General features: G+C 34.4%; 1 protein-coding gene across 4 annotated transcripts in view; it reads right to left on the reverse strand.

Moving 5' to 3' along the window:
- LRP1B (LDL receptor related protein 1B) overlaps positions 1–27,394 on the reverse strand; it is a 1,898,953-nt gene that overhangs the window by 733,224 nt on the left and 1,138,335 nt on the right. For all 4 annotated transcript variants that reach the window (XM_040474969.1, XM_040474970.1, XM_040474968.1 and 1 more), the window contains exons 12-14: positions 13,571–13,751; positions 7,508–7,727; positions 5,410–5,599 (exon numbers count right to left, since the gene is read on the reverse strand). In XM_040474969.1, the coding sequence (XP_040330903.1) occupies positions 5,410–5,599; positions 7,508–7,727; positions 13,571–13,751 (591 nt within the window). The remainder of the gene's footprint in view (positions 1–5,409; positions 5,600–7,507; positions 7,728–13,570; positions 13,752–27,394) is intronic.

The raw sequence follows: 27,394 nt of genomic DNA on the forward strand, positions 1-27,394 counted from the left end.
GGGGACAGATGACAGCTATACTTGTGGGGAACACAGCATAATGTATATAAACTTCTCAACTCACTAAGTTGTACACCTGAAAATAATGTAACAATGTGTCAGCTATACTCAAAATAATAAAATATAAGTGTTTACAAACTTTAGTAACTTAACATTTGTTATCAAAGTATCTTTTATTTCTAGAAAATAACAAAATACATAAATCGTCACCACAAAGGAATACTACTGTTCTATTTTATCTAAATTTTCATCAGAAGGATAGGAGGGAAGAAATCCCCTTTTCTACATGCTTCTTAGACTCTTCACTTCTCCAAGTTTTATCATATGTGAAGTAAGAAGTCTCTATACCTAATATGAAATATATAAACTAATGGAGATTTTGTTTTTCCTATTGGATGGATAGACAGTCTGACTTACAGTTTGGAAGAGAAATTAGACTCGCATTCATCCTAAAAGTTGAAAAAAAAAACAGTAAAGTCGGATCCTAAGTCCAGATACTGATTTCATCTAGGATAATTTCAGAGGAGTCAACTTTGAATAATGTCAATCAATCAGAGGAAAGGATAAAATGTTTCCTTTCTCTCTTTAGAGTTATATGCTCATTGAAAATTTGACTTGCTTTGATGTTACTTTGTGTGTGGGATGCATGCATGTGTGTGCATGCACACACATATGTTAACTGCATTAAGGCCTTAATTAGCCTTCTGGGTTATTTTTTGGTAGTGATTATTTCCAAAATGGAAATTTTGGAAAGATACAATTTGTGATGATGACCCTACCACTAAATATAAATCTTAGGGCACCTGGGTGGCTGAGTCGGTTAGTTGTCTGCTTTTGGCTCAGGTCATGATCTCACAGTTTGTGAGTTTGAGCCCCATATCTGGCTCTGTGTGCACAGCTAAGAGTCTGGAGCCTGTTTCAGATTCTGTGTCTGACTGTCTCTCTGCCTTCTCCCGCTTGCAGTCTCTCTCTCTCTCTCCACCTCTCTCAAAAATAAACAAACATTAGAAAAAAATATATAAACATGGGGGTGCATGTGTCCCTTCAAAACAGCATACCTGTATCGCTTGGATAAATGCCTAGTAGTGCAATTGCTGGGTTGTAGGGTAGTTCTATTTTTAGTTTTGAGGAACCTCCATACTGTTTTTCAGAGTGGCTGCACCAGCTTGCATTGCCACCAACAATGCAAAAGAGATCCTCTTTCTCTGCCTCCTCACCAATATCTGTTGTTGCCTGAGTTGTTAATGTTAGCCATTTTGACAGGTGTAAGGTGGTATCTCACTGTGGTTTTGATTTATATTTCCCTGATGATGAGTGATGTTGAGCATTTTTTCATGTGTCGGTTGGCCATCTGGATGTCTTCCTTGGAGAAGTGTCTATTTATGTCTTTTAGCAGCACTATCACAATAGCCAAAGTATGTAAAGAGCCCGAATGTCCATTGATGGATAAACGGATAAAGAAGATGTGATATATACATACATACATACACACACACACACACACACACACACAATGGAGTATTACTTGCCAATCAAAAAGAATGAAATCTTGCCATTTGCAACTGCGTGAATGGAACTGGAGGCTATTATGGTAAGTGAAATTAGTCAGAGAAAGACAAAAATCATATGACTTCACTCATATGAGGACTTTAAGAGACAAAACAGATGAACATAAGGGAAGGGAAATAAAAAATAATATAAAAACAGGGAGGGGGATAAAACAGAAGAGACCCATAAATATGGAGAACAAACTGAGGGTTGCTGGAGGGGTTGTGGGGGGGGGCTAAACGGGTAAGGGGCAGTAAGGAATCTACTCCTGATATCATTGCTTCACTATATGCTAACTAATTTGGATGTAAATATTAAAAAAAAATAAAAAATAAAATTAAAAAAAATAAAAATATATAGAAATGGGCATTAGAAAAAAAAATAACAAAAATAAATATCTTACTAAACCTACACAGTAATGTTGTTAATGAACATGTCATGAATTAATTCAAGATTACTGTGTCTTTATACTAGTGCTTTGTAATATAAAATCTCTGAATGCTGGGTTGTAGAATGTAGTGAAGAACTTTATATATATATAAAAAAGTTTTGCATACATTTATCAATGACAAAACTACAATGACGGCAGAACAGACACACTCGTTTCCTTCTATCTAAAAGTATAGTAGTTATATGTGGTGCTTGGCTGGCTCAGTTGGTTAAGTGTCTAACTCTCGATTTTGGCTCAGGTCATGTTCTCACTTGTTGGTGAATTAGAATCCCTCATTGGGCTCTGCACTGATGGCACAGAGCCTGCTTGGAATTCTCTATCTCCTTCTCTCTCTGCCTTTCTGTCTCTCTCAGAGCTAAATAAACTGTAAATGTATAGTAGGTATATACTTTTCATAAAATTGGCCACATAAATTAATCACGTAAAAACACTTTGTGGTTAGACAAACCTGAATTTGAATCTCAGTTTATCCCTGGCTCATTGTTTCCTGAGAGCAAAGGGCTACACGTGCCTGATCCTTGGGATTTTCATATGCACAACAGGAATCTATAGTATCTACATTAAACATCTCTTGTGAGACTTAAATAATGTTTGACCCATCTCCTGGAAGTTAGAATTAGTTAGTTATTAGTTAATAAATTTCATATATTTAACATAGAAGCTAATCAATTATTTTTAATTCTATATAGGAAACTAGTCATCAACCCTTTTTAGATATTGCACTTAGTTTTGATGATCTCATTCTCTTAAACATGGGGAAAAATAAAAGTGTGCTTCTGAACCTAGAGAATAAACAGGTAAAAGTATGTTTGTAGTATACAATTGTTCTACTTTATATGAGGAATTTCAGGAGAGGATTATAAAAATTTTTCTAGATATCTAATATAAGTGAAAAAGAATTAAAGTTAATTAATTAAATCAGAAGAAACAACAGTAGCATATAAGAAAAAAAAAAAAAAAAGGTTTTGGCCCTAAATCCCTATGCATTCCTTAGGAATTCATTTCTAGGGGTAGCTTTCTGTTTAGTGTGATTATATGTCTACCTTCCTGAAATTAGCTGCTTTATTAACAAGTAATTTGATAAGAGTCTCTTCTGATCTGGAGAGGTCAAATTAGCTGACTAATTTTCTGACACCAAGTCTAAAAGAGTTTAGATGGTACATTAATGACATTCCTGGATATTACTCATGGTATTTCTGAGGGGTGGTGTGTGTGTGTGTGTGTGTGTGTGTGTGTGTGTGTGTGTTAGTATCTATTGTGTGTATATATATATTTTTTTCACAGATACATGTATAAATACTACAAAAGTTTATACAATGTAAACAATCATATACTATAGTCTTTCAGAGAGAGAAAATATAAGGCTATATAATACTAGTTTATTACATTCCATGAAGAAATAGTGATCTGTCCCTATGGAGGAAATTGATTTTTTATTCAAATGCAGCTATTTTATTCTTAGAAAAATAGTCTAACAAGACAGTATATAACCAAGTTTGTGTACCACTGATTATGTGTTTCTAAATATTTATTAATATTTAATGTTCACAAATTATAAAGAGAAATACCATTTTCTCTCTCATAATTTTCACTGGAATTATATCATGGTAAGATAACATGTCTGCATTTGAACATCTGAGAACTTTTAACTTACTTTGATTAATTTAGGAAAAAATATTAAAAATTTAGATGCTAAGTCAGTTATCCAATTTCAATGTCTATTGACTAAACGAAAAATATGTTGTCCAGCATCCTTCCATACCATATTACTTATTCAAAAGATTTGGCTAACTAACAGTCAGTCCTTGGCTACCAGAAAACTGGGTAGGAATCTAAGAATAATTGATTTTTTCACCTAAGTTTATGAAAAATAATCAATTTGCCCAAACACATTCTCTCAGTAAGACGGAACATAATGGTTTCTACAATAAAGGTTGTATAAACAGGTGAGTAATTAAGGCTAGATTTCCATTTTAATGTGCCTTTAATTGAAAATTTTTATAAAGCAATTTAAAAGCTTTGTCCATCTAAGAGATAGCTCTGAACAATTATATGTCAATGGGATCGTCTAGAACACCAGGTATATTTCCTCATGAAACATAGCAATAAATTCCATATATTTTTATTAGAGGCATGTGCTTTGTTAATTGTGACACATTATTCCTTTGAATATTTACTTAACATTCTTCTATGGAAGGAACCATTAAAAATATGCCTCCTTGGGGCGCCTGGGTGGCGCAGTCGGTTAAGCGTCCGACTTCAGCCAGGTCACGATCTCGCGGTCCGCGAGTTTGAGCCCCGCGTCGGGCTCTGGGCTGATGGCTCAGAGCCTGGAGCCTGTTTCCGATTCTGTGTCTCCCTTTCTCTCTCTGCCCCTCCCCCGTTCATGCTCTGTCTCTCTCTGTCCCAAAAATAAATAAATGTTGAAAAAAAAATTTAAAAAAAAATATGCCTCCTTATAGAGAAATGATAAGAAATTAATTAAAAATGTGTGGGTGGCACTGCTCTAAGTAATCACAACAGTGATTTAATTCTTACGGGAATTTTATGAAGAAAACATTTCTTTGTTAAATCTTTCATGGTATGTCTAAAGTTTCAGAAGAAAAAGTGTTGGAACCTGGATTTAAGCCCAAGTCCATTTTACAGTAAGCCAGGTATTTCTTCTCTCAGATGTTGCATAAATTCATTGAAATGTATGTTCATTTAACTTCCACAAGAATATCTCTAAATAAAAGAAAAAGTAACTATCTAGATTCATAACAAAAAGTCTTCCACATAATTTACTAAGCTTTTTTCTTTGCTTAATACCTAAATTCTGAGTCATGCGATTTGTAGATGGCCTAATAAATATTAATAACTCATGTAGATAAAATACACAATGATATTATGTAATTTTAAGTAGACATTGGTAGATTATTTCACTTTCATACCCTTTAAAATAATTAAACATTCTTTAAATCAATATGAAACTAATCAGATAAATACAGTAAGATCCAAGTTTGCAAAATTCTTTTCATTTATCACATATTTTAAAATATTTTCAAATAACATTCCATTCCCACTAAAAGTTTTTCTCACTTCTCACAATACTCTTGAAAAACATTAAGTGCATTTTTAAAAATTTAAATACTTTTAATACCTCTTTTGTGAAAAGGACATGAAAAAGAAAGCATTTGGCGAAAACCTTGAGCTTCACTCAAATAAAATTCCCCGTTACTTGCTTAGGCTGTTTTGAACAATAAATAATAAATGTTTATGGTGACAAAGTCCAAGATTTGACTGACTTTGGAGTGACTAGACACCTTTTATCATAAAACATCAGTAACACTGTCAAAATAAAAGCTTTTGCAAATACTGTGAAGTATTATTTTATGTAAAATTCAGAAGCAATTTTATATGGTTTTTAATACCTTGTTGCTTCCGTGGATCATAAATCTGAAGCCCAAACAGGGGTGGTCTTTCGTGTCTCAGTAATGTCACCTCATTCGTTACCAAATCTAATTGAAAAATGGAACCATTCATATAATCAGTCCAGAACACATAATTCCCATGATGCGACAGTCCAAAAGGATGGTTCAACTCTTTCCCACTGTAAACAATCTGTAAAATATAAACACATTGTGAAAAATCTAAACTGACTTTTAGAAACATAACTATTTAGAGAAAATGACATTCAAATAAGTATAAAACATAATGATCTAACATCTTAATATATTTTCCTTCAGTATATTTGAAAAATGGATTTCACAATGTGAGCATATTTTCCTATTTTTAGGACGTGTTATTTTAGGGAGACTCCATTTGTATTTCATCCATTTAAGTGCTCTCATATACGACATTACTCATATGGTCACAAAGTGCAAACATTAAAAGGACTGCCTGACACTCTTCCTTGTCTCTGTTCTTTATGATATTCCAGTATCATAACCTGGAACAGAAACTGATCTGAGTAATTAGTGTCATTATGAAAATTGTGATATTGCTTATCCAATACCCAAGGAATAAAACAGAGTCTTACAAAATTGGGAGTGAAAGGGATTCTCCTACCTAATTGGGCTAATGCAAATTGAAGAAATCTAGGAAATGACAGGGAGGGAGGTAAAGATTTTAATTTTGAACACAGAAACATTAGTAGTAAGTAGCTAAACAAGATTCACTAACTTCAGTTTTGATTTTCTTAGTATATCCTTTATGTTCTAGTTGGCATTTTGTTGTTGTTTAACTGGAGCACTCATGTGATAAGTGCTGTTTTCACATGTAGGTTTGTAGAAGAGGAATAAGGAGTAACACCTCCGAACATACTACCTTTCCACCTTTCACCATTTATAAAATGATACTGTATACAGTATGAAAAATAATTTTGTACTCCACTTAATATTAAAGAATTGAATTTATCTAAATAATGTGGGGTTGGAAATTCCATTTTTGCTACTTTTATCTTAATTCTTCATATCGCATTTTCATATATTGAATAATCGAGACAGATTCTTACTTTTATTTTGTTACATCCATGAATGTTAAAATATGCTAGCCATTAAAATGTTATCTACATGGTGTATATATCAATTCCTTCAAAGGAATCATAAATATTTACTTGGCACCTCTTAAAGTATGAGACATTAGGTTAAATGCCAATCAATTTTACTATTGGGGAAAAATATTAAAAGCATGGTTAGAGTCAACCAATGATTGAAATGGTCTTATCTGATTAATGTAATATTTATTTGTCAAACAGAATTCATAATGAGGAGGCTTGGCCCATCACGCAATCTTCTGTTCCAAAAAGAAGGAAGTATGGTATCATACTATTATTATCTTATCAACGGAAGCATTTTGATAATTTCTAGCATTCCATTTTCTGTTATTTAACTAAACAGGTGAAGTCAGTTCATAATGTTATATGCATGCAGGTTATTATAAGATGAAAAGTAGAGGTGATGTTTTGTCAACACTGCCTCTGTCAGACAGTCAACTCCATCTTCAATTTACCCAAGAATTTAAAAATCACTTTGCAATGGTCTTACCAAAAGAGGCAAGAGGAAGTTGATGTTTATTCACAGCAATAACCCTGAAGTTCAGTTCAGTTTCAATTCCAATGTCATGAAGTTCTTTATTCAAATAAATGCACTATAATTACTTTTTCATAATATATAGGTTAATTTTCAGCTGCAAATATTAAAGATATTTGAATAGAGTTGGTTGCTCGGTCATAGCAAACTCATCAATAATGTAGAAAAACTGCGTTTTAAAACAGCCCTGATATCCTGAGAGCTTCTTTTTAAAATCCCACAAATCCTGGCATACCACAGTGAGCTGGCCTTGGTCTCCCGGAGGCAAGTGCCAGCTGCACTACTTAATGCTCAGCCTCCTTTAGCCACCCCACAGAGACTACTGGCAGCCACCTCAGAGGGGTAAAAATAAACTTGAAAGTATTTTTAACACAGCACAACAAGGCTCTGTGAAGAAGCAGCCTGTGAGTTAAAAAAAACAGCAGCATTTGTCTTTTACCTTCCTATGAGTTCCATTCAAAAACACTTTTTCAATATGATCATAATAGGCGTCACACCAGTATAATGTGTTGCTGTGAAAGTCCAGAGTTAAACCGTTTGGCCACAGCATCTTTGAAGTCACAAAAATCTGCCGATTGAAGCCATCCATCCAGGCCTTCTCGATCCTTCCCACGCTGTCATCTATTTCATCTTCCTCCCAGTCTGTCCAATACATCCAACTAAGACATTACAAACGAGAGTGCACACATGTTATTTCAACGAGCCACCTTATAGAGGGACCCTTCTTAAGCCTGGGCACTTCCATAAAATCTAACTACATTCTGATTTGTTTTTCAACCAAATGCTCATCTGCCAAAGGGAGGGCACATCTGTGAGGTACTCAGGGAAGTACAGATGTGTTCAGTGAAGCCAGTCCATTTAGACACATTAGAGACAACCACTACCACGATGACCATAATTACTGGCCTCATTCGTGGTTTACTCTAAGAGTAAGTACCAAATATTGATTTTCTTTGGTGTCGGTACCAAGTTTGGAAATTGATCTTTGAGCTGTTACTATTTTTAAATGTTGTCCCTTTCATAAAACATACAATCGTGTGATTGAAAAGCAGATTGACTGACATGAGAATGCACGGTGCTATTAATGATCTACTCCAGGCTTTATTTAATCTCAGATGAATTATTATTTTTGTAAGACAGGCAATTGGATTGCCTTTGTACTAAAAAGTATGACCATACTAGGTTTATCTGGTCAAGCCTAATTTGTCTTCCTGATGCAAATTATCTATGCTTTATTGCTGCTTATTATTACCTCAAAATCCACAGAAGATGATTTAGCTGCACATAAGTTTAATAACATCAGGTTGACTGACCTTGAGATTTTGAGCTTTAATTTCTATCTCAAAAAAAAAAAAAAAGCTTCTGCCTTTAAAAACAAGTCTTTTGTGTAAGCTATAATAGTGGGAGAGGGGGCTTTGAGGGAATGTTCCAATTCCTTCATGATTAAGGTTAAAACCCTCCACATGTGTTATTCTAGGGTCATGTGAAAGTTCCGTAGTTATTAATTAAAGTGTAGGTTTCAATTCCGTTGCCTCATATACAACTTTATAAAGCTCTAAAGCTTTTCTAAGCTGCTGACCTTAAAAATGTCTGTAGTAGATCCTCTTCCTTCCACATTTTGTGGACCCTAAAGAATTTCAGAGGTCATTTGGGAAAAATCTGTATCCATGACTAAAAATCCTATTAAGATCTAAACAGGAAGATTTGGAACAAGTGAGGATATAACACACCATCCATTATTTTGTTCCAGTTCAAGTGTTTGAAATTCCTGTGACAGTTTACAATTATGTTGATCTGTCCTTTTAGACATGAAAATTATTGATATTGGTGAATTTTATTAAGCCAAAATACATTCTAATCCTAGAAATAAACATGGAAATATGTTTATCTTGCTTGCATCCAGCATGTTCTTCAGGTGGTCTCAATATTGGGACAAAATTAGGAACAAATGAAGCAGTCATTCTAGTTGCTCTAGTCCTATGCTAGTTTGGTATAAGTGGTTGACTTCAACTGCATAAATCGAGTACGTGAATAAGAAATATGCAACTTTTTATATTTCTGTTAATACTTTCTTGAAATATTAAATATGGTTAGTCAATGCAGTTTTATTGTTGTTGCTAATTTACAACTTGTTAAAATTGCAATTATCTTCCCCTCTAGTTTTTCTTTTGACCATAGTGACACTCTTTTTTCTTTGATTCTCCAACCCAAATTACACATACACGCAGACACAAGTATGGGTAATTCTGGATAACACAAGCATATTTTATGTTGTTTTGCTATTCGAAGAAATTGTTGTGATCTGATCCATTATCTAAGATTATCTTTATTCAAATAAAATATAAGATAAATATTTAAATAAGAGTGCCAATGTAACAAAAGCTACGTATGTGATTATCAATTTCATTATGCAATGAAAAGTTATATTGTAGAAGACTTATAATCTGTATGAAATGTGATGATTCCTAAACACAGAAAATAAGAACTATAGAAAGCAGAAACTAATATAAATTATTTTTATATGTGTGACTTGGGTATTCATTAAATAAATATTAGATTAAGCGAGCCTTCTGCTAATATGGCAAGAAAAATTGCACCTCTATTTTTCAACTCCTGTTCAAATACAATTATTTGATGAAGTCTATCTCTAGCCTCTCTGTCAAAATAAGGTCTGTCATTGTTTCCTCGTGACATTTTTTAGTTATTTTATAGTATTTATTGCACTTATGCCCTGTATTATATTTGACATGTCACATGTCATATGCTTTCAATTAAAAATTAAAATAATCAAGGTCAGGGATTATTTCTTATTCATAATTGTATCCTCCAGCACTAAGCTTGGACTATTGATGTTAATAATGTACCCCAATTAAACAGTATTATGTGGTGGACCCTAGAAATATTTAAATCCTTAGGCACTTCTCTGCCATAAATTTCACAGTTAAAAAACTCAATTTCGTGTTGCCATAAGATCTAGCAGTTAACTAGAGAGCAGGTACTATTAGTTGAGATAGGGATACTGGAGATCATGTTTGAGGGAAAATATGTGCTCAGCTTTGGACACATTTACTATAGATAATATTTTGATGAGTCAGAACTGAAGATGCAGTTTTCTAAGTTATTGACATAAATTATGAAGTGTGAAATTATTGGAACAGAGGGAATCCACCTGTAGCTATCAGCTTGAGAAACATGCCGTCACAACCAATTCCTCCTCCAGCTTTATCCCCATTTCAACAATTGTTGAGACCTGCCAACTGTATTCTTCCAGTGTCTCTTTTCCATTCCTATTACAAATGCCACAGTCTGTCTCTTATCCCTTTTCAAAGGGAACTCCTAACAGGTTGTTCACATATGCCTGTCATATTGCTATCACTTGTTTTCATAGGTCACGAATTAAAAAAATGTGACTTTTATTCTCAAAACCATCTGATTACTCTGTTGTCAGAAAAGAAAATCCCATCTTTTAATCCCAACATTGAAGGTTTCTGCATATTTCTAATTTATTCTCTATGTTCCTTCACATGCCCTCTGCTTTAGGCTTAATGAACTTATCTCATCTCAAAATGGCCATTAACGTCCCTGCCTCTAAACAAGTATTTACACTGTCCCTTCAGAGGACAGTGACTAACCTTATGACTGCACATCCTAAGACCCTGAGACCAAATCTACTTATCTGCAAATCCTATTCATTGTGTAAAGCTCAACTCTGAATTAAAAACCTCAAGTATTTTTGAAGAACATTATTTCATTCTATTTTATAATATAGGTAATGTGTGTGTGCATGCACACCAAGCACATTAGATTTCCTACATGGCAGTAAATAGTATATTTGAATAAAGAATTAAATGAACATGTTCATTACCGATTCTGTAATTGTTTATAAATCTCTGGATGAAGTAAATCTCTAGAATGAGTAATTTTATTAATAGGCTATTATGGTAGAGAAAGCCTGTAATGCTCTCCTTCTGTGTATGGCTGCAAATAGATATTATGGTAGAAAAACATGTTAATAAATCAAGTGTCTTATTTTGTAATGTTTTGTATAAAGTTACACTGTGCTATTTGAAATGGACTTTTCCAAACTAAAGTTTAAAAAAAAAATTATATTATGCTCAAGCAATAATTGGGACAATTAATTTCACATGATCCCAATTCTACTTCTATGTTCCAATCCATTCTCCCCAGGAAAGTCAGATTCGATTTTTTAAAATATAAATCTGATTCTCACTTCCACATTTTACCCTGCACCGAAGACAAAGTACAAAGCTGTCATCCTGGTGGACAAGTGCATCTCCGTCACTTCTCCCCTTGTTATCAACGGTGCAGCTCCACTGTCCTCGTTGCCATTCCTCACATTCAAGCTTTTACCCAAATTAAGATCTTCAAATGCACCATTTTCTTGATCTGAAATCCTCTTTCCCTCACTCTCCATTGCCAAGTCCTTCTCTACAATTAAATCTTGGTTTAAATGATGCCTCCTCAGGCCTTTCAGCAAACCTACTGAAATCAATTTCTACCTATTAGTCTCCATCATGTCGTCCCGTTTGTTTTCCTCCTCCATTCTGGTCTGTTGAAATTATGTTAGTTGCCCATTGGGCACTTATTTCTCATTCTATCTACCTACCCTCCACCTCATAGACAACAGAAGACGCTTCATAAGGATTAAGGTTAGGCCTGTTTTATTAACCACTGTATACCTAGTGCAAAAGTCTGGTGTAGTATATTGCTAGGAGAAAAAAAAAATGTGTGTGTGTGTGTGTACAAATATATGTGGTTTTCAGGTTGGTGCATAATAGCAGTGTTCTATTAGAAAATGTCTGATGGAAGAGGTAGAAGAGTCATTCTTTGTAGCACTAGAGCAAATACAGAGTCATCTACTAGATATAACAGAGATGCAGATATTGCGTCAATGAGTCAATTTGAGTTGCCCCCAAATACTGTCAACTATGTAGATGCTATAGGTTTCAAATCTAAGTTGGATGCTTGTCTATTAGAGAAATACTGGATGAGATTCCTGAATAGGAATTGAGACATGGGACTAGTGGCCTCTAAATTTCCTCCTAAATCATATAATTCTATGACTTCCATTTTTCTGTCATCTGAACACCATGAAGACTCTAACTATCACAAAGTATTTCTCTAACAGAATACTGAGAACAATAATGCTGTTTTAAGATATCTTGCTTCAGGAAGATGTAGAAGATGTGTGTAATAAATAGTTTCTCAGATTGCTTTGATTTAAAGGTCAGATAGATGGTTTGGTTTTAAAGGCCAGGAATAGGACAGATAATTACAGAATTCACACATAAAATCACTGAAATTATAATTATGTCTTATAAAAACACATACAATGAGTTCAGCCACTGTTTAAATGTCAGTCAAAGGAAGCACCGTAATTGTGTTTGGAGCTATTCTCAACACAAACAATTCTAGGAACTATAATCTGGTGATCACAGTTTATAAGGAAGCCACATGTTTCCTATTCAATGAAGTATTTTTTGTATGTGTGTAGTAAGGTGTAAGGTATGTTCATTTTGTGATGCTAGTCTCAAACAGTGAAATATAAGACATGGGTTTATAAATGTCACATATAACAACTGCACTTTTAAAATATGTAATCTATTCATCTAATTCTGACATTCTGTTAGGAATGTTCATAGTTTTTTAATATTTCTATATGTACAGTGTTGTTTGTGTTCAGGTAATAGCTCTGAATACAAATAAAAGGAAATAAATTTACGTGAGTATTGCATAAACTATTCCATCCTAAAACACGTGGTACATACCTCAAAATGATTTCACTCTATGAAAACTATGATTATGCTAAAATTATGTGATTACTAACCTAGACTAGTAAAAATTAGTGCAGTATACAGGTTATGAGTAAATTCTGGGATATACTGCTTGAGTTTAAATATCTAGTTGGTCACTTAATAATTGAATGATCTTTTGCAAATCAATTACCTTTTTCTTCTTTATAAATCAAGGATGAAAATTGCAACTAATTCAAAGGATTATTGTGAGAATTAAAGGAAAGGAGTATAGTGAACCTATCTAACAAAATGCCTGGCTCTCAGTAAATGTATCAAAAAATATAAATACAAATCTTTGCTATTTTATGAATACATTAAATTTTAATGCCCTTTAAAAATTAAATTGATTGATTCTTTCAATCGATTATTTATCTTGGTGTCAGGCAGTCTAAAATGGAGAAGTATGGTCTTTATCTGAGTACATCAAGTAAATATATCCTTTATACAAATAATCTGTTTATTTCAGTTAAATGTATTTTGGCACATTTAGTTAGCATATTTTCTGTAAGAGAAAATCATTAAATGAGTAGCTTTCCCAATCAGGCCATTCATGTGTGAATTTAAATCAAACTTACCACTACTAAATATAAATATATATATATATATATATATAAATATATACATATATATATATATATATATATTTATATATCTTCCTCCTATTAGGCTAATCAAATATTACGTACCCATTAACAGGATCCACCACAATCCCTCTGGGATGGGACATTTCTCCCTCTAAAAGAGTCTTCCGACTCTGAGAAGCTTTTTCTAGCCTGGCCACATTAATGGTCTTCCTATGGCCATCATTTGTCCAGTAAAGGTTATTTCCGATCCAGTCCACAGCAATTCCTTCCACATTATCAAGATCTGTAAAAAGCAAAAACAAGAGAACAACACATTTTACAACAGTGTCCACTACTTATGTTCTACTTAATAAAATGTTTAATTTAAAGAGGAATGAATTCTGATTCGTGGATTCTTGATAGGTTGTTTTGGAAAACATCACCATTCCACATAATATTTTTCAATTTTACTTTGAATGCCATTTTATGTGAACAGCAGATCCTCTATATTTTAATTGAAATAGTGATCTGGAGAAAAACAGGAAGTGCCAACACTTTGAAGTGAAAAAAGGGAAATGCCAACACTTTAAAATGAAGGCTTATTGTCTATTATCACGCAAGAAGTGGTTGGATTAGAATAAAAATCCAAGTCACATTATCCTCAGTGTAGAGATCTTTAAAACTGCATTATTCCTCTGGTGAGTCCTGCCCTTGCTGTAAGTGATGAGAGCACAAAAGGGTAAACGTTCTCAGAACATAAATACAGACTACTTAGGGGAAAATCTAGTAATAGGAACAAGGACTATGTTCAAAAAGTAAACATATTCAAACTTGCAATATGTAATCTGAATAATCAAAATAATAAGGGGGTGGCACCTGGGTGGCTCAGTTGATTGAGTATCCCACTCTTGATTTTGTTTTAGGTCATGATCTCACAGTTTCATGAGGTCAAGCCCCACCTTGGGTTCTGTGCTGACACTGTGGAGACTGCTTAGGATTCCCTGCCTCTCTCTCTGCCTTTCCCTCATTTATGTGTATATGCATGCACGTTCCCTCTCTCTCTCTCACTCACACAAAACATGATAAATTTTTGGGATGCCTGGGTGGCTCAGTTGGTTGAGCTTCTGACTTTGATTCAGGTCATGATATCGCAGTTGGTGAGTTCGAGCCCTGTGTGGGGTTCTGTGCTGACAGCTTAGAGCCTAGAGCCTCAAGCCTGTTTCAGATTCTGTGTCTCTGCCCATCCCTGCTTGCACTCTGTTTCTCTCTGTCTCTCAAAAATAAACTGTTAATTTTTTTTAAATGGATACACTTAAAAAAATTATTTATAAAAAATAAAATAATAGGAATGCCCTCTTGCCAAGAGATGAACAGGTCCAGCAGAAGCACATCTCTGAAAGCCCAGAACAGGCTTTCATCATGGAACTGCATGAACAGTAAATCTCAAAGAAACACTAAAATATTTCTCTATATCCTAGACTTATATTACAAAGGATACTATTACAGCCTTCTGTAAGATACAGGCAGTGATAATCCAAAGGAATATTATTAATATATAAACTTATACGAGTTCAACTAATTCAAACGCTTTACAGAAAGGGAAATGCCAACACTTTATACTCAAAGCTGATTGTCCTTCATCACACAAGTAGTGGCAGAATTAGAATAAAAATACAAGTCAGTGATCCTCAGCATAGAGATCTTTGAAACTGTGAGATCTTTAATTCCTGTGGTGAGTCCTGCCTTTACTTTTTGCCATTTTATGAACCACCTTCCGAACTGTTCACGACATCCTAAGGATAGTTCACTTTTCTAATGCATGAGAAATTACCAGGAACTCCTTTTCTTCTCTCGAAACCAAGGAAACCTTTGTCTCTTTTTCCTCCATGGTATGAGGTAGAGAACTGCAACTCATGGGGCAAAGCAGTACATAGTAATACACTAGAGACAGAACTGTGCCTTCACACACCACTGGCACATCTACATGCCATTCCCTCATTTGAACATGAAGTAAATGTTTACTATTATCATATTTTTTAATCACGACCCTCTGGACTTGGAGGAAAATAAGATTTTCTTATGTGACCCTTTCTGCTCATCAGCATAGGCCCTGACTGAGGATGACTAACACAATGTGTGATTTGATCTAACTGAAAATCCCATTATAGTGAATCAGATATGTTTTCTCAATTTCACTAAGCTATCTGCTTCATTACCATCCAGGATGAGTCATTTTCACAGGTTAATTGTGTCTATGCTTAGAAAAAAAAAAAACTTTAATTTTGTCTTTGCCATATCGACACTTAATTTTCCTGAGCACTTTTCAGCTCTGGAATAATGGGAAAATAATAGCTGTTTATTCTTTTCCTTTATATCTATCATAGTTTGTGGTTGATTTTTATCTTGTTAGTTGGTTTCCAAAAACTGTATTACATTTGAAATCCATTCCAGCATGGACATTTCCATCTTCAATAGCCCTATTATTTTTATAACTTTTCCTTTTGACATCTAACTTGACAATTTTTATTCATTTTTCATTGGAAGCAGTTGCAGTACTATCTGGATTGAAATTTTGTTGCTGACACTTGGGTAAGCACCTCAGTCACTCTGATCTTTAATTTCTACACTCATTAAGTGAAGATAATAGCACCTACACCAGAGGATGATAACAAGGGGTAACCTAGCTACTGCATGTAAAGCACTTAGCATACCTGCAATATTGTAAATTCTCAGTATATGTTAGTTTTTACTCATTTAGCGGATAAAAACAATATTCTATATATGTCCTGACTCTTTTCCTTATGAGTGTTACTTGATAGAAATATACTTTATGTTTATCTCCCTTAAAATTATGATGTAATATTTCCTTGCATTGTGACCAGTGGCCAACTTTAACTAGAAATAGTATACGCAGAGTCAGTTGTGAATACATAGTGAGAGTGAAATGGAATTGAATTTCAAAACTGAGTGAATCCTGTTCCCAATTGTGTTGTTTACTTTTTCTTTGGAAAATGAAATTCTTGAACAGCATAAAGTAGTGATTAAAATTACAAGTTCTGGAATTACAGGGCCTAGGCTCTGCCACTAATGGTATCTCTAAATTGCTTAACCTTTCTACTCTTCAATTTCCTAATCTTTAAAACAGGTGTAATGTTAGTGTTTAATTCATAGGATGGTTTTAACATTAATTAATATATGTAAAATACATAAAATAATGGTTGGCACATAGTCAATGCTATATGAATATTATTATTAATATATTACTAATAGTATAATTTTCACTATATCCGTCCCTTTAGCTAACTACCTAATCTATTAAGATAGCAAGGAAATGATTAGCTTAATGTTTTTTAAAGATGTTTGGATGTGTGTGTTTTGTTTTTCTTTCCCATGTGGGTGAAAATGAGGCTGAATACAAATTTTAAAATAAAGAAATTCCTAAGAGTCTACGTGGAAATTGGAGATCTTTTTAGCCTATCTTTAACAGGGTGTTCTTTTGTAAGAGCCTCAAAGTGAATCCATTTCTCAACAAATATACATTCATGAAGAAAGAATTCTGACTCCATATCATATCATATCTTTAAACTAAAACTGATGGAACACTAAGACGAGAACATTGGTTTAATGTACATTTTTTTTATTTCAAGAAGCATTGGTTGGAATCTGAGATGGACTACTAAGGACTCTAAGACCAAAATATTTCAACAAGGTGATCAGGACATATGAAGGGTAAAGTCACTCAAATTTCAAACAAACATAGATGACTACAGAGATATGAATTACCAGCTTGAGGAAACATATGGCTGTTCAGATGTAAGAAAGGTGAAGTTGGTAAAATTTGCTAGAGTAAATTGCCTTGATATCTTTGGGTAGAGTTCAAGTATTCTACATTGTCAAATCAACATTCACTACTATATTGTTATTGTTATTATATGACTAATATCAAACAAAGATTACAAATGTATTTTTTAATCTGCCAAAATTTCCCTTAAGTTTAACAAAATGCTCATTTTCATTTATCAATAAGAGAGGACTCTCAACATGCTTGTACTCCTTCAAAAAAGATTTCAGATAATGTTTTCTTATAATTTTTTATTAACATATCTACATGTTCCATTCTAAGTAAAGAATTGAGATATTTATCCATATACTTCAGATTAAAAATGGACCTTTTAATATACTCTGTAAATACTTAAGATTAACATATTGTTTTGGTTTCAATTATTCAACTTCCCATCATTTTTCTTTTGGAAACTTTGTTCTGGTATTTTAAGAATAATTTTTATAAATGGGTGTAATATATGACTAGTCTGCTAAACAACATGCACTCATCAAAAACTAGACATTTCACTTAAGTGAAAAATTCTTGAATATTTCCTATAGGTGATATCTACCACTAAGATAATGAGGATGAATAAAGGATAATACAATTTATGTAAATAATTATTTGGATTTTATTTAAAAAAAATTTTTTTTTTCAACGTTTATTTATTTTTGGGACAAAGAGAGACAGAGAATGAACGGGGGAGGGGCAGAGAGAGAGGGAGACACAGAATTGGAAACAGGCTCCAGGCTCTGAGCCATCAGCCCAGAGCCCGACGCGGGGCTCGAACTCATGGACCGCGAGATCGTGACCTGGCTGAAGTCGGACGCTTAACCGACTGCGCCACCCAGGCGCCCCAGCCAGGCGCCCCTGGATTTTAAAGAAATAATTAGATAAGTTATTTCAATTAATACCCAGAATTAGATAAAATAAACATTTTTAAAAGACTAGAGAAAAATTTCTAACACTAACATCATTGCAGGCCTGATTTTTAGATTTTACACATTTATGGAACAGAAGAGGATTCAAGTTTTATATACTTAAAATAAAATTGTTTACTTTTAAAATTGGGTCCAATTTTTTTTTAAAGAAACGCAATGGATGTGGTCAGTGATGTTAGTTTTGTTAAGGTGCATAGATGGAATCTCCAGAATAATCCATGAGTCTTGATCTTTTACAAGAGAATTGGGATTAACGTAATAAGGAATTGTAAATTATACACCACAATTGCATCATAAAAAGACAATGCCTATATTTTCCCAATATAGCCAAGATTTTCTATTCTTAATGCGAACATTATTTTTTGGGGTTGGAATGAAGCATTACAAGAGTGTGCGAGTGCAGAGGATGATCATGTGCCTTAAATAACTGCATGTGCAGCATGTAACGTAGATCTGCCTAGGGCCGAAGATGCCTTAGCTTGCCTCAGAGTCAGCACTTGGACAATTCTCCTGCCTCCTATTCATGTAGTTCAATTAATCAACATCCTCTTTGTGTATTTCAATGTGGCCTGAGGCATCTCAACTTTTATGTTTCTGACATGAGTGAATGAAGTTGATTTAATTATAGCGTGGCAATAAATTTTGCCTGCTAAATTCCCTATCTCCTGGAGATGCAGGAATCTTTGGCTAGACTGAAGTTCTCTTTATCATCTGCCCTCCATGGCCAGCTGAGGCTGATGTTCTCATCCTCATTTTCATTCCAGGTCCTTTCTCAGGTCAGTTTAGAGGTCAGAGAGAATAAATACACAAGCTACTCTCAATCAGAATAAAATACTTTACTGATGTATTTAAAGAGAAATGTAAAGTGCATATAGGGTCTTATTTTAAGATGAATAGAATGTATTAAAATATAGCGGTTTCCTTTTTTTATTATCAAAAGCATATTGTTGGTTTCAATTTAGGAGGAGAGTGTCACAGACTGTCTCTCTATGGCATTCAGTATTTCATCTTTGATGCAGTGATGAGCATAGAAGAGAGTAAAGAAAGCACCACAGTATTCATCATAGTTACTAATAAATGATAATCTATATAAATGATAATCAAATGGAAGGTTTCAAGAATTATTAAGAACTGAGTTTTTTCCCCTACTTTCAAGCTCACAACTTAGCCCAGCACTGTTTCGTGGATGATGCTAGAAGACACAAGACGTGTAAGTCAAAATAAAGGACTTTATTACTCACAGCATAGAAAGTAGCATGGTCATGAGCAAACTGATACCAGTTTCTTTTACTCCAAAGTCCCGTGGGGATGACTGGGTTCAGCCCACATAGATGTGTTCACAAACAGTGAGTTTGTGAAATAATTCTGAAGTTAGGAAACCCAAATCTTTTCTAAAGGGCAATAAACAGGACTGTCCTTTATACTGTAGGGATAAACTAACTCTTATTCCAAAGCTCTTTTCTATACAAAAGTCCTTGAAAGAATATTTCTGAATAAAAGGCAATAATTGTCTCACTCTAAGACATGCAGAAATGTGAGTGATTCACAGAGAAATATCTCCCAAGGAAAGTCACAGAAGTCATAAATTGGTAATCTTTAATAAATGTAGACAGATGAGCAAACAGGTTAGCATGAAAATGACCACCACTAACAAACATTTTAGCGTTCTGTGCTATTATTGCTCTTATGGGAATTATTTATTGATTTATACTACCACATCTTGAAGTATTTTGTTCAGCCAGCCATATGTGATCGTTAATTTTATGAGTCAATTCGAATAGGCCAAGATATACAGATACCTGTTTAAACATAAACCTGGATATTGCTGTCAAGGTAATTTTTTAGGTTATTAACATTTAAATCCATATACTTGCAGTAAGGCATATTACCCTCCATATTGTGGGTTGGTGTCATCCACTCATATGACATTAGAAAAAAAACAAAAACAAAAACAAACACAAAAAGACTGAAGTCCCCTGAGGAAGAGGGAATTAAGTTTCTAAATTATCTTCAGACTTCAAGTTTTCCCTGGGTCTACAACCTAGCTGACCATCCTGCAGATTTTTGACTTGCCATCCACCACATTCATGCAAGCCAGTTCTTCAAATTACATTTTTCTCTCTTACTCTTTTTTTTTTATATATATGAAATTTATTGTCAAATTGGTTTCCATACAACACCCAGTGCTCATCCCAAAAGGTGCCCTCCTCAATACCCATCACCCACCCTCTCCTCCCTCCCACCCCCCATCAACCCTCAGTTTGCTCTCAGTTCTCAACAGTCTCTTATGCTTTGGCTCTCTCCCACTCTAACCTCTTTTTTTTTTTTTCCCCTCCCCCATGGGTTCCTGTTAAGTTTCTCAGGATCCACATAAGAGTGAAACCATATGGTATCTGTCTTTCTCTGTATGGCTTATTTCACTTAGCATCTCTTACTCTTTATGTACACATCCTATTGGATCTGTTTCCATGAAGAACCTAATATACCATTACCATGCCAGTCATCTGGAAATGATTTTGCTAAATGCTCCAAGCAAAAGAAATACACTCTTCACGTTCATTCCTTTCAAATGAAACTGGAAAGTACACACGATTGAAGGGCAGAGATAATTTCATTTTAAGAATTCCCTTACAAATCAGCAATGGGTATATAGCTCATTTTTACATACTACACTACAAATTGTAAATAATATCAGAGTTGTGTTCTAAATATTTTTAAATGTTTTTATTTTTTGTAAATTATGTTATTTTCACATCTTTACAAGAACCTTTCCAGTTAGGAGGAGACTGCCTCTTCTAGGGATAGCCAATTCTTAGAGACAGCAAAGGGCCCAGCCAGGAATATGCCTTTGATGTGAAAACTAACCAACCCATTTGGAAGAACTGATTCGTTAAAATGTTCATATTTCCCAAAGCAATCTACAGATTTGATGCAATCCTTATCAGAATACCAACAGCATTTTTCACTGAACTGTAACAAATAAAACTAAAATTTGCATGGAATCGCCGAAGACCCCAGATGGCCAAAGCCATCTTTAGAAAGATAAACCTGAAGGATCACAATCCTGTATTTTAAGATACACTACAAAATTGTAGTAATCAAACAATATGGTACTAGCACAAAAACAGACACATAAATAAACTGAACCTAATAGAGAGCCCAGAAATAAACCCACACTTATATGATCTACCTATATCAAAGGAGGCAAGAATATATAATGGGGAAAAGACAGTCTGTTCAATAAATATTGTAGGAAAAATTGGACAGCTACATGAAAAAGAATTAAACTGGACCACTTTTTAATACCATACGTAAAAACAAATTCAAAATGGATTAAAGACCTAAATATGAGGCTTGAAACCATAAAACTCCTAAAGCGAAACAGGGTCAGTAATTTCTTTGATACCGGCTTTAGCAGTATTTTTCTAGATATGTCTCCTCAGGAAAAAGAATCAAATACAAAACTAAACTAGTAGGACTAGCCTAAAATAAAAATGGTTGTACACAGCAAAGAAAAGCATCAACAACTAAAAAAAAATGACAATTTACTGAGCAGGGAAGATATACAGAAATGATATATCTGATAAGGGCATTCATATTCAAAATATAAAAAGAACTTTTACAACTCAACACCAAAAAAAAAAAAAAATCCCCAAATAATCTGATTAAAGGTGGGCAGAGGACCCGAATAGGCATTTTTCCAAAGAAGATGTACATAATTCAGATAGCTAACAGACACATGAAAAGATGTTCAGTATCACTAAGCATCAGGGAAATACAAATCAAAACCACAATGAACCATCACTTCACACCTGTCAGAATAGCTATAATCAAAAAGACAAGAAAAAAACAAGTATTGGTGAGGATGTGGAGAAAAATCAACCCTCTTGCACTGTTGGTGGGAATGCAAACTGACTCAGTCGCTATGAAAAACAGTATGGAGGTTTTTCAAAAAAATTAAAAATAGAAATACCATATGATATAGCAATTCTGTTACTCAGTATTTATCCAAAGAAGACAAAAACACAAATTCAAAATATTATACGCACCCCTATGTTTATTCCAGCATTATGTAAAATAGAAAAGATATGGAAGCAACTCACATGTACATCAATTGATGAATGGATAAAAAAGATCACACACACACACACACACACACACACACACACACACACACACAAACACAGGCATATTACTCAGCCATAAAAGGGAAGGGAATGAGATCTTGCCATTGCAACAACATGAATGGACCTAATGGGTGTTATGCTAAGTGATATGTTAGAGAAAAACAAGTACCATATGATTTCACTTATATGTGGAGTCTAAAAATGAAAAAATAAAATAAATATAATTTAAAAAAGGAAATGAAGAAAGAATAAAACAAAAGCAGAACCAGACCCATAAACACATAGAACAAACTGATGTTTGCCACAGGGCAGATGGGTAGGATATGGGCAAAATGGGTGAAGGGGAGTGAGAGACACAGGCTTCCAGTTATCAAATGAGTAAATTACACGGATGAAAGGTACAAAATAGGGAATATGGTCAATAACAATGTAATAGCATTGTATGAGAATAGTTATACTTACGGTGAACATAGCACAATACATAGAGTCGCTCAATCACTATATTGTACCCCTTAAAATTAATGTAACATTGTGCATTAAAACAAAATGAAACAAACAAAAAACTGACCAATCCAAAGCCATACCTCCTCTATCTGGTCCACAGCCTAGGAGAGAATACTCCTCTGCCTTAAAATCATCCCAGGGCCAGGTACCAAGAAACTATCACTTCTATCATTTAAAATCCAGTGGAAGTATTCACACAAGCCAGTTCTAAAGTGTTTATCCTACCTGCTTGCCTTTCCCACAGAAATGCCAATAAAGGATGTTAGCTAAAGCTTTCCCTTCATTCCTATTTTTGACCTCCTGACCACCACGCTGTCTTTCTTATGTTGCCCAGTATGTTGTGCTGTGCCTTCTTTCTCTCAGGCCTGTGAATGTAATCAACTTTGTTTTCCTGAGCCTCTCCTCTGTCTCCTGTTGTGGCTGCACGTGATGAAATATCTCATGAAAGAATACAAAATATGCATCCTCATTGTGGATGGGAGAGAGAGAAAGTAATTTCCATTAATGTGTTTTTTTTTTTCAACGTTTTTTATTTATTTTTGGGACAGAGAGAGACAGAGCATGAACGGGCGAGGGGCAGAGAGAGAGGGAGACACAGAATCGGAAACAGGCTCCAGGCTCCAAGCCATCAGCCCAGAGCCTGACGCGGGGCTCGAACTCACGGACCGCGAGATCGTGACCTGGCTGAAGTCGGACGCTTAACCGACTGCGCCACCCAGGTGCCCCTCCATTAATGTGCTTTTACTACCCAATTCTGCCTATTTACTAAGAGAGAACAGACCAAAAATAGCTTTAACTTCTGAACACAAACTAATAAACCTATTCTTGAATATTCTTGTTAGTCCCATGAAATAAGTTATAATTTATAAACATAAAACATTTTGGAACTCATTGCATTAATACTCACTCATTCTCTTTCATAGTAGATGAAAAGGCAAGTCCATTAGAAGTTCCCTGAGCAATTTAATTTCATATGAAGTAACTTTTTTATTAGCTATGTTTGCTAATATGTTTCATAGTTTTGCATTTGGTCACTTAAACATTCACACAGTTGTACCACTTTAATTGATATTTTTCAAGCAACTTTTAAAAGAAACAAGGTGACACATACTTTGCTTAGGTTTTAGGGGAAGATACCCACTATTAAATTCCAAGTTGAGTTTAAAAGCCAGAGGATGTAAGTCTTCATTATATTTATAATTACCATGATAAAAAAACAGATGTGGGACATCCTCCTGGAACTTACCTTATTATCCTAAATTGAACAAAAGTATACTTGTTTCAGACCCACATTAATTCCCAGCGGAAAAACAAGATAGGCAAAATACATGTGTGAGTAACAAGTAAAAGAGAAAAAGGAGATTAAGTCCTTAAAATTTATCTTGCAGAAACCCTTCTATAAATATCTAAAAAAAGACACATAGTAACAACCCTCACTGGTCCACAGGTAGCCTTCCAAAACTGAAGCAGTGAGTCAGGGAAAAATATAATAATAAAATTAGTCAGGGACATACATATAAAGTCAGTATTTTACAGATTAAAGGGACTTAAAGACCCCTATAGTCCAGTGTCTATATTCTATAAATAATGAAACAAAGCCCCAGAAAATTAAACTGACTCACAAGGGTCCCATTTAGTTGGTAGTCAATACATCTACTTTATGTTAAAGTTTGATCCCCAGAATTGTTAAAGAAAAAAATCATAAATCAAAGCAAGAGTCAGTTAATACAAGCAAGGATTCATGGGGTGGGGGGGGTGGGGCGGCGTGGGAAGTGGGACATAAAGGAAAAGGGAGACAGATTACGTACACTGAAGCAAAGGATGGTTTACCAACTTTCCAATGAAAAGTCATTATTGGCAATAAACTATAGCTTCATTTTCTTAGCAAGATATATTTGATGGCTGACAATGTAGATATTCAACACACTTATACATTAAAGGAAGTCAAATATTAAAATTAAAGGAAAAATTGAGGCACTGGTATGGGATACAAGAGACTGAGAAGACTTAAGTACTATATACATTGTAGAAAAATTGGTAGAATTTGGGCACGATCTTTAGTTAATGGCATTGTATCATAATTACTTTTCTGGTTTGGGTAACTTAGGTATTGTTATTTGAGATATCATTATTAGTGGAAAGTGTGAGGAATATATGGAAATAGCACTGTTTTGCAATTTTTCTACCAAACTAAATAAAAGTAGTTCATTAATTTTTTATATTAGCTTTATAATTATATTTATAATGAAATACATAAATGAATGGCTTTAGAAATGCATTAGTGTTTATATCCAGCAGATGTCAAAGGTTCGATGTAGCATAATCTGTAGAATAAAAACAGAGGTAGTTAAAAATGACATTAATGCTGAGCCTGCTTCGGATTCTATGTCTCCCTCTCTCTCTGCCCTCCCCCTGCTCATGCTCTGGCTCTCTCTCTCTCTCCCTCAAAAATAAATAAACATTAAAATATTTTTTAAAAAATGATATTAATGCTATGTTTTATAACAATTTGGATGCAGTAAATTAAATTAATCCTTACAATTCCACAACAAAACCACAAAGAAAATTTGTGCAGAATAATTTATATACATAAGTATATAGTATGAAATCATTCAAGGTATGCATGTGACTCTGCAAAACAATAATAATTAATAATAGCAAAGCTGTGTAGAAAAAGGAGACACTGATTCAGAGAGTCAGAATGTGTGGCACAATGAAGATGATTCTTACATGTGGATTCGATAAAAATTGTAATTAATTTTTTCACTAAGAATGTTGTTGAAGTTCAAATGAATCACGAGAATATGTACAGTTTTACAAGATTACTACAAAGGGTTACTAGAGGGGTTGTGGGAGGGAGGATGAGCTAAATGGGTAAGGGGCATTAAGGAATCTACTCCTGAAATCAATGTAGCACTATATGCTAACTAATTTGGATATAAATTTAAAAAATAAAATTAAAACAAAAAAAGAATTATCAGGGAAACTCATTATAAGAACAATATCCATAAACACCAAAATAACTTCAGATAATACTGATGAAAAAAATAATAATGGATCTTATTTTTCTTCAATTTATTTTTTAAAGTGTTTTTTTATTTTTATTTTTAAGTTTGTTTATTTATTTTGAGGAGAGAGAGAGAATATCTCAAGCAGGCTCTGCACTGTTAGCAAAGAGACCTACAAGGGTCTCAAATTGAGATCATGACCTGAGCTGAAAGCAAGAGTCAGTCACTTAACAAATTGAGTCACCCAGGTGCCCCTATGTTGTTCCCCATTTTAGAATAAAAAAAATCATTCTTCAATCACTCTTAACTTTGTGTAATCACCTTAGTTAGTATTTAAAAGTAATGATAGCCAAAGTAAAGAACGTATTCAGTAAAAGTTTGTTGTACAGCTTCCATTTAGCCAGGCACTAAGGATCTATTAATGAGTGAAGCTAAAACCTCTGACATCTTTTTTTTTAATGTTTATGTATTTATTTTGAGAGAGAGAATTGGCACATGAGCAGGGGAAGGGCTGAAAGAGAGGAGAGAGAGAGAATTCCAAGCAGGTTCTGCACTATCAGCGCAGAGCCCGACACGGGGCTTGATCTCACCAATGTGAGAGCATGACCTGAGCCAAAATCAAGAGTTGGACCCTTAACCAACTGAGCCACCCACGTGACCCAAACCTCTGATATCTTGAAGCTTATGTTTTTGCAGCAAGGCAACACACAAGCAAAATATGTCTAGGATAATTACTAAAAGTAACCTGAGAAAAAGGATAAGGGAATCCCTTTGGGCCAGAAATATGTATAGATAATGGGTTTAGATGGGGTAACCAGAAAAGGCTAAGTGAGGAGGTAATCTATAAACACAGACTTCTGAGAGGTACAGGAGAGACACATGGTGACACCTGGTGGAACAGCATTGCAGACACAAGTAACTACTACATATGTAAGTGCCTGTGGTGGCACCACACCCAGGGTGTTCAGTTTTTTCTCTATGAATTTAAAAGTCCTTAGGTGGAAGATTCTTCAGGTAGTTATATGTAAAAGGCTCATGAACAGTAGAGATAAATGAGTCCTTGATATGACTTGTGCTTATTTCCAGGGTCTTATCTGTGGGTATTGGGAGAGGCAGTCCTCAAGGGATCTTGAGTGTCCCTGAACTTTCTTGCTGAATGTGCTGAATTTAAGGCTTCTTTGTCTTCTCACACTGAACATTTTCTAAAGCTAGTCACATAGGCAACTAAATCAAGGAAAGTACACGGTTACAACTGAATAACTGTTTACTCTACAAAGCAGAGAAACTAGGGAACTTTCTGTTTGGAACAATATTGGCTCTTTGCTCTAAAGGTACTGATCACCAGGCCATGGGACTCTCAACTATGTCACAATTCACTGCTTGCTCAGCACCCATGTGGGGCCATCACTTCACCCTGTGAGACCTGGGGACAGGGAAGAGTGCCACTATGCTTACAATCATGCTGTATGCTATGCTGTGAGTAATTAACTAAAGACTCATTTTTTTTTTAATTTATATTTTTGACACTTATACGATGGTGCCAG

This window comes from Herpailurus yagouaroundi, unplaced genomic scaffold (assembly GCF_014898765.1).
Source record: "Herpailurus yagouaroundi ecotype Mexico unplaced genomic scaffold, PumYag 140, whole genome shotgun sequence".
Lineage (NCBI taxonomy): Eukaryota > Metazoa > Chordata > Mammalia > Carnivora > Felidae > Herpailurus > Herpailurus yagouaroundi.